This window comes from Polypterus senegalus, chromosome 4, assembly GCF_016835505.1.
Source record: "Polypterus senegalus isolate Bchr_013 chromosome 4, ASM1683550v1, whole genome shotgun sequence".
Taxonomy (NCBI): domain Eukaryota; kingdom Metazoa; phylum Chordata; class Cladistia; order Polypteriformes; family Polypteridae; genus Polypterus; species Polypterus senegalus.
The window spans coordinates 3,063,151-3,085,095 of NC_053157.1; the positions used below are offsets into that span (position 1 = coordinate 3,063,151).

At 44.7% G+C, this 21,945-nt stretch overlaps 1 protein-coding gene across 1 annotated transcript in view; it reads right to left on the minus strand.

Annotated features, from left to right (window-relative positions):
* zgc:154142 (uncharacterized protein LOC555481 homolog) overlaps nt 1–21,945 on the minus strand; it is a 101,054-nt gene that overhangs the window by 20,579 nt on the left and 58,530 nt on the right. Inside the window, exons 13-19 of the mRNA XM_039752697.1 lie at nt 20,950–21,040; nt 17,053–17,330; nt 13,766–13,929; nt 11,038–11,218; nt 9,064–9,282; nt 5,784–5,924; nt 4,937–5,173 (exon numbers count right to left, since the gene is read on the minus strand). Coding sequence (XP_039608631.1) covers nt 4,937–5,173; nt 5,784–5,924; nt 9,064–9,282; nt 11,038–11,218; nt 13,766–13,929; nt 17,053–17,330; nt 20,950–21,040 — 1,311 coding nt within the window. The remainder of the gene's footprint in view (nt 1–4,936; nt 5,174–5,783; nt 5,925–9,063; nt 9,283–11,037; nt 11,219–13,765; nt 13,930–17,052; nt 17,331–20,949; nt 21,041–21,945) is intronic.

Below are 21,945 nucleotides of genomic sequence, written 5' to 3' on the forward strand. Positions count from 1 at the left end.
TAGGCAAGCGAAAGAGTGGCTAGCGTGTAGCGCCCACCTGGGGGTTGGCGAGCGAAGTGAGCAGGGGGCAGACCCTCTAGTTTGGTAAAAAAAAAAAAATTATTAAAAAGTACCAAGCAGTTATATGGGAATAACATATTCTTTTTCTTTCTTTCATTGTTGACGCTAAAGCAGTTGCAGCCTTTCATGATTCCGTGTTGTTTGCCCAGCCTGTCTGCTCTGCTTGTTGTCATTAGTAAGATATAATGAAAGGAGCAAACTACACAGAGAAAAGGCAACCTATAATGAAATCAACAAGTATTTAAATTTATAGCAAAAGTAGAAATATTTCTAAATGTTGGATAAATGCAAAAATCATGCTGCTCTGCTTTTTCTGAATGTAGAATAAGAGAATAGAGAAAAAAGAGGAGATCGGTGGTCAGTTGTTGTCACCGATTATAAATCTGGTTGGAACAAAAAGCTGAAGCCACATTGGGCCTCCAGGATTGACTTTGAGAACCCCCAGTCTAGAGGGCCAAAAATAGGGGCTAACTCCCCCAAAAAGCCTGACACCTTACATAACTGGATATCAAGATGAGTCTATCAGCTTTTCTCGTACTGGTGGGTCAGCTGGTGCTGGATAATGGAAGTGATTTCAAAGTAAGTCAAGTCAACATCGAAACAGCTCGGGATCCCGATTTGCAACCCACCAGGCAGACACGCGGTGCAATCCCACCCTCCGGAATTGACTCTCCATCTGCCGCAGCCAGGTGTTAAGTGGATGACCCCTTGGCCTGGTCCAGCCAATTGGGTCCCCGACAATGAGGATCCTATGACCCTCGGGGAAACACGCCACATGGCTGTAGTGGCGTAACTGACGCTCCTTCACAATGCAGGTCATGTGCCTCATTCGGGACTCCATGAGCAACACAAAGTCAAACCAGGGGGTACCCAAGGATTATCTAGAGAGACACACATGAAGGAGTCTAGTCTTCATCTCAGGTCACTGGAGAGCGTCCATGTCTTGCAACCATAGAGCAAGACAGGAAGCACCAGGACTGTAAAGACTTGGACCTTCGTCCTTTTGCATAGATATCGGGAGCGCCACACACCCCTTTCCAGCGACCTCATGACCCTCCATGCTCTCCCAATTCGTCTACTGACTTCATAGGAAGAGTCACCAGAGTCACATGAATTTCAACGCTGAGGCCAGTAAACCTCTAAATGACGAAGTTGACACTCTGCAGGCAGACACACTGCTGATGGCCGTGCCCAAGAGGTCACTAAATGTCTGGATCTTTGGTTTTTATCAGGACACTTGCAAGCCCAGACACTCTGACTCCTCACTCAGTCTCTCGAGTGCCCTGATCAGAACCTCCATTGACTCCGCGAAGATCACAGCATCGTCAGCAAAGTCAAGATCCATGAATCTTTCTTCACCAACAGATGCCCCACAGCCGCTGGACCCCACCACCCTGTCCAACAACCAGTACCATGCAAGTATTGAACAGAGTAGGATCACGAACACACCACTGACGAACCGCAGAATCAACTGGGAAAAATGCAGAGGTCCTGCCTCCTTCACTCTGCACAGCACTCACAGTACCAGTGTACAGGCCGGTCATGATATCCAGCAACCTCAAGGGGATGCCGCAAACCCTCAGGATGTCTCACAGGGCAGCTCGATCAACTGAGTCAAACGCTTTGCGAAAATCGACAAAGGCTGCAAAGAAAGTCTGCTGATATTTGTGTTTGTGCTCCATGAGAACCCTCAGTGCCAGGATGCGGTCGATGGTAGACTTCTTAGGCGTAAAACCAGACTGTTCCAGTCGCTGGTAGGTGAGCAAGTGATCACGGATCCTATTGAGGGATTTCAAAGCATTCAAAAGGAATTCCTAGGAATATAATCATAAATAAACCAAATAATATTCAGAAAGTAGATGGCAGGAATATATTCAGTGACACAATGATGTTTAACGAACATCAAAAGGACTAAACAGAAAGACATCTGAAGCCTTGGCTGTCCCATCAAAGGCAGAACATTTAGCAGTGAGATGGGTCTACCTGTGGCCTGTAATACCCATGTTGGAGGTCAGGTGAAACTCACACCGTCAGTCACGAAACGCCCTTTGAGTCTGATAAACAACCCTAATCTTAACCGCAGTGTAATGTGATGGCCGTTTCATGACTGATGTTGAGGGCATTTCGTGAGGTTGGGGTGTTAGGTGACCGACCTCGTAGGCACTGCGGTCTGCAATTACAGTCTTCTGTTTTACGGCAGCGGAAGCGAGTCTAAAAGGTGTTGTTCCTCCAGCAGTCACTAGAAGCCACCGTTGACTAGAAAGCAAATCCTTGGACTGCCTGCCTGTGGAGGGGCTGCCCTTGACATGCCCTCCAAGTGGCACATGTCCATAGCGTGTCCATTAAGGAGCCAGTGAATAAAACAAAAAGCACATTTGTACAGTCTTGCCCCAAAACTCCTTTTCCTTTTTTGTGTAAAATTAAGATGTAGAAAAGTTTATCGCAAACAGCATTGATTAACACAAAAAAATAAACGTGTCAATCGAATAGACGCAAATAAAGGCGTCTGTAAGTTCGAGCAGCCACAAATGTGACGACACACCACCGGTCACTTCAGTTTTATTGGCATTTGGAAAGTCCTGATGATGTTTCTCCACACTCAGAAGGATAAATTGCTTCTGTTCTTCTTGGTTGCTCAGTATTGCATTGAACGTGTCCTTCAGTCCAGTGAAAATCTCAATGTTGCATTGATTTGTTTGCCACATGCTATTGTAGGGGACAGCCGGGGACCTTTCACGGCTGGGAGGCCTCAATAGTGGAGGGACCATGGGAGAGTGAGAGAGAGCATGCGCAGGGCACTACCTCCCCCAGAGCACTAGATGGCAGCCTCCACAGAACAAGGTTTTTCAATAGCTTTTTCCCCATTACAGACTGATGGTAAAACAAAATTATTGAATATGTGTAATAACCTCACACTACCTCACTTCACTTGTCATGTAGATGACGAGTGAAAAATGTGCAATATTTTAACTGCAATATCCATCCATCCATTTTCCAACCCGCTGAATCCGAACACAGGGTCAGGGTGGTCTGCTGGAGCCAATCCCAGCGAACACAGGGCACAAGGCAGGAACCAATCCCAGGCAGGGTGCCAACCCACTGCAGGACACACACAAACACACCCACACACCAAGCACACACTAGGGACAATTAAGAATCGCCAGCACACCTAACCTGCATGTCTTTGGACTGTGGGAGGAAACCCTTGCAGACACGGGGAGAACATGCAGACTCCATGCAGCGAGGACCTGGGAGGCGAACCCGGGCCTCCTAACTGCGAGGCAGCAGCGCTACCACTGCGCCACCGTGCCGCCCAACTGTGCAATACCTACAATATATTGTTTTTTTTTTTTGTGTGTAGATATTATTACCTTTCTGTATAGTGCTGGTATAATCTATATTATTTATTATATTGTTTTACTGTTTTAAATTTTTTTTTAATGTTTTACTATGACTTGGACCTCTGCACAAGAATTCCAATGTGCTTTGACTGTTGGTTTTATGCACAAATGGCAAATAAAAGAACCTTGAACCTTGGGTTGCAGTGGTGTCTTGGATTCCCACAGGCCTTTGTGGGAGTTGGAGTTCAGCACAGCCCTGTTGGGTTCAGTGACTTAACTCGAGACATTTAAAGTAACTGCCAGTCTGTGTGCCACCTGAAAGTACACATCAGCATTGGGCAGGTGGTGTGGTTGTCAATATTCACTTGTACTTTGCTTATTGTTCTTATTTTATGAACATTATCAATAGTACATTATTTAAAGTTGAAATTTAACTCCTGCTTGTCTTTTACTCTTTGTAATTGCCTGAGGTTATAGATGTAGAAGGGAAGATGGGGAGAAGTTGTAAAGTACAATTACTTATAAATAGCCTGCGGGATTTGAAGCATTCTGACAAAGTCTACACGATAAGGGATACAAAAAGGTAAAGGAGAGCAATGGAGATCTCGGTACACCAAGACAAAACAGCGGCTCTGTGCTGATGACACTGTGTTGGAAGAAGTAGAGAGGGAGCTGAAAGAATGGAGAAGAATAAATAGAAAGAAGAAGATGGAATGTATGAGGTTAAATGAGGATCAGGATTCAGAAGTTAGTCAGCAGGGGGAGCCACTAAATAGAGTGGAGAAGTTTAAATATGTTGGATCAGTGGTAGTGCAAGATGGTGAGTTAGAGTCAGAGATAACCCATAGAGTTCAGGATGAAGGTCTCAGGAGTATTGTGGGATTGAAGAATTAAGGCAAAGGTTAAAGGTCAGGTTTTTAAGACAATGGAAAGACCAGAAATAATGTACGGAGCTGAAACGTGGGCAGGAGAAAGAGAAGAAGTTGGATGTGGCAGAAATGAGAAGGTTCTGATGGATGTGTATAGAATTACAGAAAAGACAAAAGAAGAAATGAGACCATCAGAGGTGCAATAAAAGTGGGAGAGACATCTAAGAAAGTACAGGAAAGGAGGATGAAACAGTATGGACATGTGATGAGGAGGCACAAGAAACATGTGGGCCAAAGAGTGATGGGAACAGTGAAGAGAAAGCAGGGAGGACAAAGCAGAAGTGGATAGACAAAGTAAAAGAAGATCTGAAGGGAAAGGACTTGATGGGTCAGGAGGTGCAGGCCTGAGCTGAATGGAGAAGGAAGATCAAGAACATCGACCCCACACAGAAGTGGGAAAAGATGAAGAGGAAGATGAAGAACGTCTCCCTGGTGTATAATAGATGTTTCAGTTTTGGTGTTAACTTTCTGCCCATCTACAGTTCTCTGTTTTTCGTATTTTACATTTTGAAGTTTCCATTGATGCTTGCAGATGAGTGCATGAACTGGAGACCCCGATGCAAGTAAAAGACAAAAGGATAAGCAAATAAATAAATAAGCCGTTACCTAACTTTTGGGCATTTTCACCATCTCCATCGTACACATCCACATAGTCCACACAATCGCCATTTAGGTTGGCCCCCTGGAGCTCGAAGTCCGTAAACGTGACGTGAATCGTCTCAGCTGGGTCCCTAGAAATGTGCCAGGTGCAGATCTTGTTGGTGGGATACGTGCCATTGGGCCAGCCTGGTGACATGAACTCTCCTTGACTGCTAGTGAAGAAGCCACCACAGCCAGCTATATCTGCAGTGGGACAATCAAAATGTTAGGTGTGCAGCAACTTTCTATTTTAAATAGATTTTCACTGATGAGGTGGATGTTCCTTCTGACTTACAGCATGGCCTGAACCATTTCAGTTTAAGTAAGCGGAGACTGAGAGGGGGGATATGAGGGGGGATATGACTGAAGTTTTTAAAATTATGAAGGAACAAGTCCAATGGATCAAACTCTGCAACAAGAACATGCGGACTCGGCTGGTGTTTCGTTACATCCAGTCCTGCAATCAGGTCCTCCACCGTGCAGGGAAGACTCTCGGGGCGGGTATGTGTGTCAGGACTGGCACTCCAGCCAACGGAAAAATCCTCACAGTGGTCCAGTGTGGTGCTGAGGTGTCACCCACTGATTGGCTGTGCTAGGGACCTAAATTGGGGTACTGAGGTGGTTCATCATATGGTGGGTGCAGCAATATGCTGTGTCAGTGCAGGCTCTCAATCAACCCATCTATCTATCTACCTATCATTTTTTATATAGTGCCTTATCTACCTACCTATCATTTTTTATATAGTGCCTTATCTACCTATCTATCTATGTTCTTGGGTAATGAGAGCCACTATAAATGGTGAATATCACTTACTGGGAACAGCTGATGGGTCCACTGCCTTCCAGAGAGCCAGAAATCCTGTGTCGACAATCTTGTCATTGGAATTGAAGGTGACGGTCAAGAGGTTCCCAATACTGATCACATCCGCTGGCTTGCTGTTTCTGCAGTGGACTCCTAAAACAAAAGCAGAAATATTTTTAGGAAAGATCAGGTAGGTGAAGATGAAGATGAAGAGCCTGGCTAGCGGATGAAGATGGCCAGAGTGTGCACAAAAAGGACACAAGAGGACCAAAGATGAAGGTGGCCTGCCAGGCCGAGACCCCTCAGTCTGCCCCCAGTGGGCGCTTTGATCAATTTAGGCAGGCTCCTCCCACCACACGGTCATTTACCTGGAGTCTGAATGAAGTTTGTCTTTTTGTGTTGTTTTCTAGCTTGTTCTTGTTGTCTTTGATGAGCACTAAGCCATGATGCCCACTGCAAAAGGAGCTATGAGGATGCTAATGGATGGACTGAGACATAATAAGGTTAACTGGGAGCACGTGACGTTCTAAAACGGGCTTAAACCGGTACGCTCATGGGGGCGGAGCCTATTCCAGGAACTGAAGTGTAAGGCACAAACCGACCCTGGAGGGGATGCCTGTCTATCACAGGGCCTTCTCACACACACTTTCCTTCTTCTTCTTCATTCATGTGAGTGTTGCTGTACATTATAGGCCAGGGACGTGCGGTCAGGTAAAAGTAAAAAAACTAATAATGATAACATAAAATGAATGTGTCCACTAGTCTGTGCTGTAAATTTGATTTCTGTATGATTCCAATAATTTTGATCAAATTTATAGTCAAAATGGCTGAATTGGAGCATTTTTCTGTTCAAATACAGGGGAGAAACGCGAGGTGGGGCAGCGGCGAGTCTCTTATCCCCTCCCCTCACACGCTGACGACGTTGATGCATGCAGTTGATGCGTGCCTGTCGCTGTTTTTCTCTATGTCGCCAATATAACGTTCGCAGACACGTTTATTGTACACCAACGACTGTCCACAGCCTGGCTAATATCTTTAATGAATGTGTGTGACATATTTAGTCTTGCTGATCGGACATAAAACCGCAGTGAAAAGGCACAAGATGAGTGAGGCAGACAGTACCGTCCTGAAGGGGGCGCATGTGAGCCCAACAGGCGCTCGTCGCTGCTGTTCTTCTCCCCAGAGGCGCCGATAAGTTAGCGACAGCAGAAAGTCAAGTGCACTGCAGCGGGCCGTTTATTTTTTATTTTTTTGTTCCGAGTGACTGCCAAAATGGAAGATTAAGATTTTTAAAAACTAAAGGAAAATAAGGAGGTCTTTTACAAGAAAGTGACGGAGATTTTTGTTGAGAAGGATAGGCGCGTGGAGTTCATTTACAAATAAAGGTTAAACGGTTTTAATTCTCTAAAAAATGGGATCAGACTAAAAAAATAAAACAATCCAATATTTAAAAACTAAATCTGATCTTAAATAAGATATTCTTTTGTTTTTCCTGTTATCCTTTTGTTGAACAGTATGTATTAAAATTAATTAAAGCATCAGAATTAAAAGCTTTTAAAAACAACTAACATTTCAATTAAGAGCAAAATTGAAATCCGTTTTTTTTTTTTTGTACACCACTCTATGCTTTCCTTTGTATTGAAGGAGTTTGAATTGTGGAATTGCAACGGCAGTCTGAGAACACGTGGAGGGCGAGGAGCAAATGCGCTCTCTTTCTCTCGCTCGTCGTTCTTAGCCAAATACGCGCCTCCCCTGTGTGTGTAAAGAATGAGAAGAGATATGAAACATAACCAGTAGACAACGTGCATGCTGGCTGCCAATTGAATAGTCAATAAGCGACTCTCTAGGGTTCACAGATTTCTAAATCTGACTCTGAAGGAGTCACCAGCCATGAACCTCACCGCACGTCACTGTTGTTGGTCCTCCAGGCTGCCTTTTAGCTTCATTTCGTATCATTTTTTTTTTTATCGAAAGAGGACGACCTCATCAGAACACATCAGTGCCAAGAACAAAGCGGGGCTAAGCAGTCCTGATGCCACACATCCACGGCCAATTCCCATTCAAATGATCTCCCAGTTTCCTCCCGGTACTCCGGTTTCCTCCCACAGTCCAAAGACATGCAGGTTAGGCGCATTGGCGATTCTGAATGTCCCGTGTGTGAGGGTGTGTGTGTGTGCGCGCGCCCTGCGGTGGCTGGGATTGGCTCCAGCAGACCCTGTAATTAGGATATAGCGGGTTGGACAATCGATGAATGGATGGATGATCTCCCGGTGACCAGTGGCAGAGCTAGGAGTTCGTGCCGCGCGAGCGAGCGGGGCGGGGCTTCAATTTGCCGACCGCCAACATATCTGAATATATTAACCTATTTAAATAGGAAATTAAAATGACGTATAGAGAAAAAAATGAAGATAAATTTTGCACAACTTTATTCATATATAGAGAAACAGCAATAGTTTTTCACAAATAATTATTTATAAGCATCAACTAGACAAGTATGGAGGAATATTTCGGACAAAATGAAATAAATAAATGCGTATATAAATAAAAGTACTGTGAAATGTGAGCATAAATAAATAAATGTGTCATGAAAGGAGAGCATAAAAAAATAAATGTGTCACGAAATATGTTTTTCGTTGCTTATTTATTTATTTCATTTTCTCCGTAACATTCCTGCAAACCGTCATGAAATACGGCTTGAAATAAAACTGTCACTTTCACTCGTCAAAGTTGAGAGGGTGGGCTCTAACACGCCCTCTAGTTACTGATTGGTGAATCGATAGCACAAGAACGAATTAGAAAAATGCTTACTACTGCCGATGAAATGGATTCTACCGAAGATATTACGTATTTCAGAGAGAGAACTGAAGATTTATCGGAGTTATTAGTTAGTTATATTAGTTTAATATAATTACGCTGCGAAAACCAGAAGCAGTGCAGTATACAAGTGATAGGTGGGGTGAGCAATTAGGCATTCGGATTGATAACGAAATGAAATTATCAATTGTAAATTAGTTCTTTATCTTCCTAGAAATTATAGTCGGTGTAATGTTTCTGTTTATTTTTGTTATTGCTTCATAAATTTCAACTGCTGTGTCTAATGCCGTCACCGAAGGGCAGTCTGGAAATTATTTGTGGATAAAAAATCAGAGAATATCAAGGGGTGATATTTTTCCAAACCCTGCTGCTTACACACAAATTGTACTGAGCCTTTTGGTCAATAATGTCGCCCCCAAAAAATGTGCCACCCGGGGCAGAACCGCCACTGCCAGTGATAGAAAACAAACTTCCATACCCAGGGTGCCGATGCCATCAGAGATGGAGAGCCGATCGTTGACGCACATCATGCTGTCCTCCAGGGAAAAGTTACTGAACTGCAAGTGGACCAGCTTGCCAGTCGGGACTCGGATGTGCCACGTGCAGCTGCCTTTGTTGCTGTAGTAGAGAGGGTGCCCCATGGAGGCGATGCTGCCTGATGAGCCATCAAGATCCTTGGCACCCCCACAACCGGACGCTGGCAAAGAGCAGAAGAAGAGAGCGAGAGAGACAGAGGACTCGCTTTACTTGTTCATCTTGAAAATGTGTTCAGTAATGCAGCCTTTACTTTCAACTTCAATACTTTTTCACCCTTTATGGGGTCAACAAAATATGCTTCCCAGGGGATTCTGGGAGTTTGACCCGGCAACGGATGATGCAAAAATAATCAAGATGGCGCTGCCGGACAAATTTTTTTCAAAATGGAATCGCAATGAGACATCTTAGTCAGGAGCCCAAATTGGACAAAGGAAATGTTTACATGTGGCACAAAATGGGCACAGCAGTCTAAGGCAGCCTCCCCATAAGGCTAGCTGGATAAGTTGTCAGTAGGGGGCAGCGGTCTATAATAGTGGCTGCCCAGCCCTGTTCTTACTGACCACTAGATGGCAGAGTGAAGCCCAAATACAGAAGTAGAGGACTCTCTGCATCAGACTGAGGAGAGCAGCTCAGGGCGCAGAATACCAAGTGGGCACAAGAGGGTAGCAGGGCAAAATGGATCAGAAGATGAAGCGAGAATAAATTGAGGTACTCATCAGGGTCAAAACCAATGAGACAAACCGATCAGAAATGTGAGCCTGGAAAACTGGAGGAACAATGAGACCGAAAATACAGAGAAGCTCACGTTAAGCCTTTAGTTTCATCCAGATGTGACGTAAGTGCCAAGTGAGATTATCTGGATGAGTATGGGACCCTTACCTGGATGGGAGGACAAGATAAGGGAGCAATGGGGGAAACCTCCTAATTTTGTATATTTTGATCCCCCATGTGGAACCCTGTAAGGCATGATGGGAGTTGTAGTGCCAAGAGTCAGTCCTGCTGGTCCCACGGGAGCCACCAGGGGGTGCTGCAGGGATTCACAATCTCTACTTTTTGGGATTTCAGCCTGACCTGGAAGTGCTTCCTTCGGGCTCTGCCCTGGCACCAGAAGTACTCCAGGGTCTGGCATAAAAGGAAGCCAATCCAGCCTCCTCTGGAAGAGACGAAGACAACACTCACTGGAGGGAGGTGGATGGAGAGAGAAGAGACGGAAGGAGGGAAGGAAGAGGAATGTGTTTCTATTTGGGTTTGTGTGACCTCGGAGAAGACTTTTGTTATATTATTTTATATAATAAAAGCCTCCGTGTTTGAACCCGTGACTGTCGATATGACAGCTGTTTCCAGGGTTTGGGGCTCAACAACACCCCCTATCTGTCATGGCGAATATCAAAACAGTCTATAACATGACCCTTTATGGGGTCACAAAATATGCTCCCTGGGGGCTTCTGGGAGTTTGCCTCGGCAACAGATGATGCGAAATTAATCAAGATTGTGGCACCTGTCAATATTCAAAATGGCACCGCAATGAGGCATCTTAGTCAGGAGCCCAAACTGGACAAAGAAAACATTTGAATTGCCTTCATCAACCCCAGAAACCCCATAATAAGCACCAAAAGAGTGGCAAAAAAAAAAAAAAATCATCGGCAAACTGTAAAATAAATAAAATAAAAAAATAACATGAATCACAATAATAAGAAGGGAGGCTCCTGGAGACCTGAGGGGGCATTTTGATGAATTTAATGGTGGGACAGAGAAAAAGAAGTACAGTAAATATTAAAAAAAAAAAGTGTAATTAAGAGTGAGTGAAGAAATCTGACCTGAGTGACCTGGTCACCCTCTATGAGGGTCCGCCAGGGTAAATAAGCAGAGGAGTAGGAGCAGCAGATGCCAGGGGCACACCCTTCGCCATACATACATTTTAGATCGTAGATGTTCTTCTTGATGATCTGCTCCATCCAGTTGTGGTAGGCTGAAGTACGGGTGAAGACGCTTGGCTTCTTGTTCATGATGCACCCTATGGGGCCAAAGCTGGTGATGCCGTGGACCTCCCATAGACTGTTATTGGACTGGCAAACAAAAGGACCTCCAGAGTCACCCTGTGGGAAATGAGAAATACAAAGAGGGGAGGTGTGAGTCGCGGGTCAGTCCTAGAACAAAGTAACTCTCCTTTTGTTCATCTACCCTTTGGGTGCCCCCTTCTGATTGACCAGCCTTTTTAAAATTACAATTGCAGCATGGCATTCACGGGGCATCCTTCCTAATTTGATGATAATCTGCTGGGGCTCCTCTACATTGGCACCCTGCCCACTTGTAGATCTCTTCAATGGTTAAGACATCAAAACGTGACGTTCTCGCAATGAAAGCTAAGGGGCTTCTGTGTACCCAACATTAAACTGTCACTTCTTACATCCATGCCCCAAATCGAGCCACGCCAGCTTAATGGGCCTCACATTATTGAGAGATGAAAGTGGGAGTGACAGTGTGTGCGTGTGAGAGTGAGCGTCTGAAACCCCATCCAGAATAGGCTCCTGATGATGCCAGTATGGGCAATGCCCACTGCCACCCTCAACTATATTAAGGGATTTTAATAATGGATGGAGATCTGCCTTCATTCATTTAGAAAAGGAGACTCCTTGAGCTTGAAAGTGTCTTCATACCAACAGTGGAAGGGCATTGAGACCAGTGGTGAAACTTTGGGCAGTGTGGGCTGGGCAGGTGCACTGATGCTGATGGGGCTGGGCGTCTCTCTCTGACAGTATGGTTGGTGTTCATAAGGATTTAAATACAAGGAACAAAATGAATAAAAGAAAATATGGTGTTTAGTTTAATTATTACTACTGATCTGATAGATAGATAGATGTGAAAGGCACTATATAATAGATAGATTTTAATTTTAGTATAGTCAGCAGGATTAGATAGCTAGATATATAGATGAAAGGCACTATATAACTGATAGATAGATAGATAGATAGATAGATAGATAGATAGATAGATAGATAGATAGATAGATGTGAAAGGCACTATATAATAGATAGATTTTAATTTTAGTATAGTCAGCAGGATTAGATAGATAGAAAGATAGATGTGAAAGGCACTATATAATAGATAGATTTTAATTTTAGTATAGTCAGCAGGATTAGATAGCTAGATAGATAGATGAAAGGCACTATATAACTGATAGATAGATAGATAGATAGATAGATAATAGATAGATAGATAGATAGATAGATGAAAGGCACTATATAACTGATAGATAGATAGATGTGAAAGGCACTATATAATGATAGATAGATAGATAGATAGATAGATAGATAGATAGATAGATGTGAAAGGCACTATATAATAGATAGATAGATAGATAGACCACTCGGCCCATCAGGCTCGTCTGTTTAGTTAATCTGTCCCCGTATCTCGTCCAGCTGCAGCTGATCTACCATCTGGGTGCACATCCAGTGGCTTATGATGGCAAGAGTTCTTTTCACCAATCAGTTCTATGAAACGATGGAGTATCCATGTGCGGCCCACTCGATGATATGTTCGAGTAACCACCAGCTGGAATGACCAAGGTGTACCCCCACAAACAAGCGATTGAGTCAAGAGTGACACAAGGTGCACTACATTAAACAGCTTGGTTCCGCATGCCTGGTTGTTAAGAGTTCTGTCATCTCTGTTTAAGGGAGCTAAGCCCCCCATTTCATTGCCGTTTGTTTTTGATATTTGCCGGTTGTGGATTTTCACTTCTGTTTTTGGATTTGGCTTGTGAATTTTGCATTGGGACTCGTTTATGTTGGTTTGCCTTCGTATGCCAATCCTTTTTTTGTCTATTTTTGTCTTTTGTTGTCAATCATCTCCTTTATAAACTTTCCTGGTTGACTTCTCTCTACTAGTCGGTTTTCCTGATTTCTCTCTCGTTTTTGCGCAGACCCCACCGTGTGTCCTGGCCAGGAGAGACATCTCAAGGGTGCACCAGGAAAGCCCTACGATGGCCGAGCATTGGTGCCGAGTCTGGTCGTCTTCACGTCCTCTCTAGGCCCGATGATTTTGTCCCATGATTTCTCATATCAGTGCTATACAGGTGACACGCAACTAAACCTGTCATTCCTTCCAAAGGCCCTCCACGGTCTCAGCTAGAACCTCTGCACATCTCACTGATATTGCAACCAGGATGAAGGAGCACCAACCTTCCAATGACGAACCGTTCCAGCTCATCTATCTATTCAGGACCCCGTCTCTGTGCCATAGACTAGGAGTCCAACAAGTTCCAAAAAACACTTTAACAAAATGTCCACTAGAGGGGGACATCATAGTCAAACCCCATTGGAGCACAAGATGTAAAGGAATCGCCCAAAAACATCAAGTCAATCAACGTAAACAAGTCCTGAAACAGCAGTCTAGAAATGTAGTCAGACACAAAGCATGAAGGTCAGGATTCCAGAGGCACAACCACAACACAAAACACAAGTGAACTCACCAACTCCCAGGCGCATTGAAAGTGAACTGCCAGGAACGGTGAAAGACCCTCCAGATTTAGAGGGTGGAGTATGCAGTGGGACTTGTGATGGACTCTTACAGAGTTTACCTGTTTTGTGACTGCCCTGTCCCCACTGTTTAGGCCGATTGTGATTAGAAACAGAAGAGCACACCTGACAGACAGATTTCAGCTCATCAGGCAGGGTGTAGCCAGCACAGGTCATGGACCTCTTCACTTGAAACCACCAGTAGTCCACCCTCTTGCAGATCTCAAAGGGAATGATGGGGAGTGCCACCTGGTTGAGCGATTCTGCGACTTTCGGAGCCAATGAGTTCCCTGTAAAGAGAAAAATCAAACGCCACTGAGAAGAACGCAGTGGGGGGCAAAAACAAATGGATAGTAGCAGCACCCCCAGTGGGGCGCCATCACAAAGAAGGGCAGGCAGGGCCCTGCAGCTTACTGGGAAGAGGAGGATCTCCATGTGGCACCTAAACCAATGTCTCACCAGGTTGATACCTGCTCGTTTGCCCCGTTCACTCTCCTTCATCCAGCTTCTCTTCCTCATGCCCGCTAAGCCATCTGCCTTGGCTAATCCTCCCCATTCCAAGCTCTCTGGTCTTCTGACTTCAGGGGAGTCATTTCTGGGATCAGCAATGGCATAGGGGGACCCCTGAGGAACTCCATACTGCTAAAGCTCCCCATAGTGACCACAGCAACAAAAGGTGGGGGTCCTAACCCAGTGGTTGTCAAGCACTGACCACTAGCTGACCATAATGAAAATGTTATGAAGATCCTTCACTGTTCTGCACTCGTTCATTGTAATGTATGCTGTGTTTTCAGGATTAGGCATCTTCTGCACCACGCTGTGTAGCACAGATCAGGTAGTGACATGGATAGAAAAGTTTACTCATCATGATTGAAAACTATTCTTGTGAAGAATAAATCTTTTTACTTTACAAAGATTCTAAGTGGTCCCTTTTTGTTATCTAGTCAGGGTTTATTGATGGGATTCTTCCCTCTAGTGGGCATATTTGGAAATGCGTTTGGACTTAGTTACTTTGGGTCTCCTGGTCATAACACTACGACCCACTACATGATCCAACTTGACCCTCTACAATTACAAACAATAGCAACCCAGAACCTGCTGGCATGACTGTGTGCGTGTGTGTGTGTGTGTGTTTGAGGGTTGTGACCCAGTAGTTAACAAATACTGACCATTAGCTGACCATAATAAAATATTTAAAGACATTTCACTGTTCTGCCAATTTACATTGAACTTTGTGTCTTCCCTGCTAGACTAACCATCTTCTGCACCTCGCTATGTAGCACAGATCAGGTAGTGACATGGATAGAAAAGTTTAATCATCACTATTGAAGAGCATTCTTGTAAAGAATAATTCTAGGTGGCCCCTTTTGTATCTAGTTGGAGTTTTGGATGGGATTTCTCCCTCTAGTGGGCATATTTGGGACTGCTTTTGAGACTTAGTTTCTTTGGGACTCCTACTCTTAACACCATGACCCATTTCATGACCCAATGCCACCCTCTACCATTATAAATAATAGTAATTTATGGTGTGTGTGTATGTTTGTGTGTAAGTGTATGTGTCTGTGTGTGTGTGTAGGGGGTCATGACCCACTGGCTGACCCATAAATAAATATTATAAAGATGCTTCACTGTTCTACATAGATTCATTGAATGTCGCATCTTCCCTGCTGGATTAAACATTTTCTGCTCCTTACTATGTAGCACAGATTGGGTGGTGACAGGGGCAGAATCCCTCCTAAGTACGTAAAACTGATCCCTTGCATCACAGGCTCGGTGGGTGTGCAAGTGCACATTGGTATTTACCGCTGGCACTCCAAAGCTCAAACAGGTAAGTGCTACACATCAAGCATTGAACCCGTGGACCCTCAATCGTAGCTAATTGTAAACGCCCACCACAAAAGATTTAGGATCGTTTACAAGGCGTTTCTGTCTTCTTGATGGAAGAAAAATGTGTGAAGCATCTGCACAGATCTTAAAAACATAAAAGAGGAGTGCGACTTCAGAGAGTGCAATGAGGCAATTGTGTGCCACCGCCGCCAGGTGGCATGGCAGTCAGCGCCCTAAAGATTAGAACTCTGTGAGCACACTGATATATTTCTGGCTTTTTGGCTTTGCCTATCGTTAGTTTGTGGCTGTTTGTTGTGTTTTTGTTTGCACTTATCGTTCCGCCCGTCTGACATCCGGTGGCTCAGTGGTTAGTGCTGTGGCTCAGGTCAAATTTTTAGCCACAATAATCAATCCATTATATGTCGGATATTTATGCATATTCTTTTGTGTTTTATGGTTGTTTTTGTTGATTAGGAGTTATTATGCATTGCATTTCGTATGTGATTCGTGTTATTTGGTGTTGCAGGGTGAGGGATGACTCTGGCCAGACCAAAATTAATTGGGACAAAAACCCCATTTAATTCTTTGGCAGAAGAAAATAAATGGAAGTTTCATGGTGGTGCTGCAAGGACTGGCGAGATGAGGTCGTGTGGGCAGCACTGAGGTGTCCATGTGACCTTCCTCGTGGCTCGTCAGGTCATACCGGCCGGACAGGAAGGGGCAGGGTTTCTATGGCTCCATTGCCCTCAAGGCTGTGAGGGAAAAAAAGGAGAGAAGCATTTTATCGACAGCGCCCCCTCTCGTCCAGGGGTGGTACCAACAGGTCTCAGGTCAGGCCGGAGTGTGCACGCGTGACATTTGTTAATTATGTCCTCTGTCATGAAAAATCAATGTGCTCCTTGTGCTTTGTGGGTGGAGCCCCCAAGGGGCGGGGCCACCAGCTGGGCTGTCACTCAGGCTCTTTAAGGCCTGAACTGAGGAAGCTGAAGCTGGAAAAAACTTAGAGATAAGAGGGGAAGAACGCAGTGGAAATTTATCGGCCAATGTACCAGAAAAAATGATTTATTTATTTATTTATTTATTTTCCCCTAATCCTATAGATGATCTCTCCATTAGAGGGAATAAGGGAGCTGGATAATCAGGGTGAAGGATGGGACCAAAATGAGAAATGTGTCCGTTAAACATGAAGGCCACAGCACAATGACGTGTGCAGACACTGAGGGAGTCTCAATACTTTCTCAATGGACCCTAACCGTGCAACCAGTGGGGCTACCAAAGCAGAATCATTCGAGATGCCTTGTGCAGCATATAACACTATATAGCGCCTTTCACTCTCCTGCTTGCTGTTCTTCATGCACTGATACTTTCCTCTCAAAGCTTTCCCTTTCCCTTTTCAAACCCACTTATCCATCTTCAGAAAGATGCCACCCTGTAAAGAGTGGCCTCCCAATTGGTGTCCGCCATCTGCTGTATTGTGGATCGCCAACACCAACTGGCCAAGAAAGCCCCACTTTGAGCAGCAGAGGTCCACCAGTCTCAGCCCCCATGGACTTGTACAGTTCTGGAAAAATCTCCACACGTCTTACCAGTTTCGTCACCCCAGCCGGTGGCGTAGCACATTCTTCCAGAAGCCAGGACCTCGTCAGCGGGTGGCAGGCAGGCAAAGCCAATGTGGGCGCTGGCCGTCACCTCTCCGTCCAGCCTAACGAGGGCGATGTCATACTCCACAGTTGGCACCTCCGGGTACTGGAAGGCTTCATGGCGGTAGATACCCAGCACACCATAGCAGCGCTCGCCAGGCTCCTCGACCGTCAGGTTGTGTTTGCCGAGGCACATTCTCCAGCGGTGGAGCTCATCGGCGTACCTGTGGAGTGAAAGCACGTGTTACGGACCACCTGGGTCACGACAGAGGGGGTGAGAGGGCATAAGATGGACGACACTAGAATGAGAAAGTGGGAAGGAATCAAACGCACGCGTCGTTCTTCACCGATGTGGACATGTCAAGGTGTCTGTGGATAGTCAAACAGGAGATGATGGAAGGATCAACACCCCGTGGTCAGGAGATGCTGAGAGAACTGAAGGCTGCAGGACGAAATCAAAAGTCAAAGGCAGTAAGGAGATCCTAACCTGAACACACATCCTCCTGCCAGGACCACCATGACTGACAGTGAAAAGGGAGGCAGGGATGGACTGGGGTGGGTCATTGCCTGGCTGAAGGACCCCTCTAGTGAATGGGAGGAGCGGGGCTGATGGATGGATGGGACTGTGAAATAGAAGGACGGGGGGAGACTCCCAATCAGTGCTGTACACTCCCCCCATGAGCTAGGTGGCAGCATCCCTTGGCTGGAAACACTGCTGCATACACCAATGGGGCAACCTGGGAAATGTAGTCCAGTGGGACCGCCCTGCAGGGGGCCACCAGAGGGCACTGCTGAGAGCAGGTAACCTACTTGAAGGGGCTTCCCCCTGACCTGGAATGGCTCCCTCAATGCAATATAGTGGACCTGGAAGAATCAGAATTAAGGGAGCCTCCTCACCTCAGTTGTGGAGTTGGAGTCGAGGGAGGAGGAGGAGAAGGAGGATGAGGAGGAGGAGGAGGGCTGAAGGGAGAAAGGAAAAGAAAAAGACTGGCGCATCATGCATATGTGTGTGTGTGTGTACAAGTGTGTGACTCTGCGTGTGTGTGTGTGTGCAAGTATGTGTTCTCCTTTGAAAGCGCTTACCTCACAATGGAGAGGTCATTTGAACCCGGGCCCTGTGTCGTGGTGTCAAGGGTTGAAATTCTGAAACATCCCAAACCCAAAAGACAGCCTCACTTCAACCAACATCCGGCGAAAATGTGTTTTACTGTCAAAGTTTTGAAAAACATGCTGTGAGATCCAAAAAAAAAAATTCTTCATATATCCCACAAAGAAGGGGATCACCGTCAACCCCTGGCTGATTTAAAGCAAGGCCATAAAAAGTCTTTAGAAAAGCAGAATCTACTGAAAGATATAGGAATGTGCAAAAAAAAAAAAAAAAAACAGAACAAAGGCACCCAAAAAAATAAAAAGGCTGAGCTAAGGCAAGGCAAACGTGATGCAAAATCACCAAAAATAATCCAAGAAACTCCAATTGGAATTGAGTGAAAATCACACAAAATCCCAATACTGTACTTATGAGAACAAACTAACTAATTTACTTATTTGGCAGATGCTTTTGGAAATACAGTTGGTTCAGTTTCTTTTGTTTTTTCCAGTTGTTGCACAGGCAGGTGAACTCATTTACTCAGGGTCACACAGTGGTGTCAGCAGTGGGATTTGAACCCAAACCCCAAAATCTAAACCACTACAGCAAATTACCTATACTGTACAAAGATAGATATATAGATAGAATGAAAGGCACTATATAATAGATAGATAGATAGATAGATAGATAGATAGAAGTGAAAAGAACTATTTAATAGATAGATACATAGATAGATATGAAAGGCACTATATAAAGATGGATAGATAGTGTCACAGATGAGTGGGGACACTGCACGGCCGCCTGGATAGTCCCTGAGTTGGACAATACTTCTCCTCAGTTACGAGAGGGCAGCCGCCCGGGTCTATTTGGGGGCCACAGGGACAAAGCTGGGACACTCATTATGAGAGGACGTGGTCACCGCCAGGGGGCGCCTGGACAGTTAGAGAATCCTGGATGGCAGCACTTCTGCCACGCCAGGAAGTGGTGCTGGAAGCAGTTCCAAGGACACCCGGAGTGCTTCCGGAGGCTTTCCTGACACTTCCGCCACACCAGGAAGTGACGTCAAGGGGAGCACCTGGGGCTCATCCGGGTCATAATAAAAGGGGACGCCTCCCTCCAGTAGACGAGCCAGAGTTGGGAGGAAGGAGACAAATATTGTGAGGAGGGGACAGGAGGTCAAGAAGAAGAAGAAGAAGAAGAAGAGTTGGTGACTGAAGACATTGTGGTGCTCGAATAGTTAATAAAGAAGTGTGTTTTGGACATTCTAGTGTCGGTCTGTCTGTGTCTGGGGGTACGCGTTCCACAATAGATAGATTTAAAAGGCAGTATAAGATAGATAGATAGATAGATAGATAGATAGATAGATCTGAATGGCACTATATAATAGATAGATAGATAGATAGATAGATAGATAGATAGATAGATAGATAGATAGATAGATAGATAGATAGATAGATAGATGTGAAAGGTGCTATATAATAGATAGATAGATAGATAGATAGATAGATAGATAGATAGATAGATAGATAGATAGTGAAAGGCACTATATGAAGGATAGATAGATAGATAGATAGATAGATAGATAGATAGATAGATAGATAGATAGATAGATAGATGTGAAAGGCGCTATATAATAGATAGATAGATAGATAGATAGATAGATAGATAGATAGATAGATAGATAGATAGATAGATGTGAAAGGTGCTATATAATAGATAGATAGATAGATAGATCGACTTTGCTTTTCTAATTGGAGCTCAGTTAACTGAGGGTCTTGCGCAGGGTCACACTGAGTATCCACTAGGATTTGAACCCACAGCCTCAAAGATTAAAATGCAAAGCCCCTTAACTTCTCCCCCATTTTAAATGAGCTGTGCTTGACTTCAAGTCCCAGCATGCCTCTATAGGGCTGGAGGCGGTCCCTTAACAATGATGGACAGGTGGCCCCACCTCTTGGGGTTCTATCCACAGAAAACAAGAAACATAAAAGAACCACAGAAATACAATATAAAAACTAAACAAAATAAAATTAACAGTGAACACACAATTAGACAAATAGTAAATTATAAAAAGCAGTGGACTGACAATGAAAGTGAACTTAGCCGATAAGCAGAAGCACCTTAAATGGAGGTGGGGAGGATGCCTGTCGTGACCATGACGACCATGAAGTGTGTGACGCTGACCTCATAGCTTCAGCCTGGTGATGTCACACGCTGCACACTTTTGGCTGACATTACCTAGCAACAGCATGGCAACCAAAAACTAAAAGGTGTCAAAATGATGGCACCCATAAGAAAATCAAGAGTGTGCCGCAGAAGAATGGAGTTCATACAGCATATGATACTGTTAAGGTATGTTGGACCACTGGATAATCCCAAAACAAGGTTTCAGCAATTTTAGAGAGCAATGAATCTTTAAAAAAATGAAAAAACAAAGGCTGATTGTGGTATTAATGGCCTCTTCAACAGTGTCACCTTCCTCATGATATCACAGGTGTTTCTGTTGTTCCTGGAGTAACCTCAGATGGACATTTCAATTCAGCATCTGGCATCATAAACTAGGAAATGCCCTAAAAAGTACACCAAGTCCCATGTTTATGATGTCATATGAGATGTGTACAGCTGATTGGCTGGAGGTGCTACAGAAACCCGATGATATGAGACCAACCCTGGCAGCACAGGCTCTTTCATTCTAATCGATCAGTCGACTTCATATAGCGCCATTAGCAGCAAACACCATGTGTTGGAAAACCTACCGAATAAAGCAATGAGCCGCTGTCAGGACCCAACTCTTATGAATGAGAGTCCCACCACAGTTATGGAAGAAAATCATCTCATTTTGACTGGCTGGCCAAACCTGCAATGACACAAGGTGAGAGTTAAAGACGAGTGACATCCAGAGGACATCATATCCATTAACCAATTCCAAGGAGATGGATGAGATCTTCCTCCTGGTGCTGGCCTGCTCCACCAGGCAATAAGAACCTGTGACAAACTCCCCTGCCATGTGTGTGTTGTGAGATGGAGGCTCAAACAGGACTAAAAGGGGTGAGGCCTCCAGAAGAAGCCACTTGTTGTCACTAGCAGACCCAAAGCACTTAACTCACAAAACGTTCCAAAAGCACTTCCAATAATGACCACTAGAGGGGGAAATCCCGTGAAAGACTCTGGGTGGACAACAAGGGGCCTTACAGAATCTTCATAAAATAGGAGAGTTATTCCTCACGATAAAAAAATGCTCTTCGATAACAATGAGGCTCCATGGAGCACAAAGGCAATAGGATTTGCCAAAAACACTAAAGAAATCCAAAAGTCTCAAAACAAAATCTTAAGAACAGCCAATAAAGCAGAATGAAATGTCAAAAATTCAGAAAACCACTAAGCACATTAAATACGCAAATGCACAGAAACTCACCAACTCCAGAGCGCATTCCCAATGAACTGTCAGGGACTGTGGGAGACCCTCTAGATTTAGAGAGCAGAGGGCGGTTCCTGGGGGTGATTGACAGGTGGCCCCACCCACAAAACACACAAAAATGAACACAGCCTTAGATCCAGATGCAAAAAAACAAAAAGTAAAGAATCCGGAAAATCACGCACAACAGACAAAGTAACCCATTCAACTAAAGCAAAAATGGACAACAAAGACACAAAACAAGCACCTGAACCCCAGCCAGAGGATGAACCCCGGCTGAGATGTGACACTACTGGAGCCGATGTCACAGGGTATGCCAGATCTGTAAGGCAAGTGC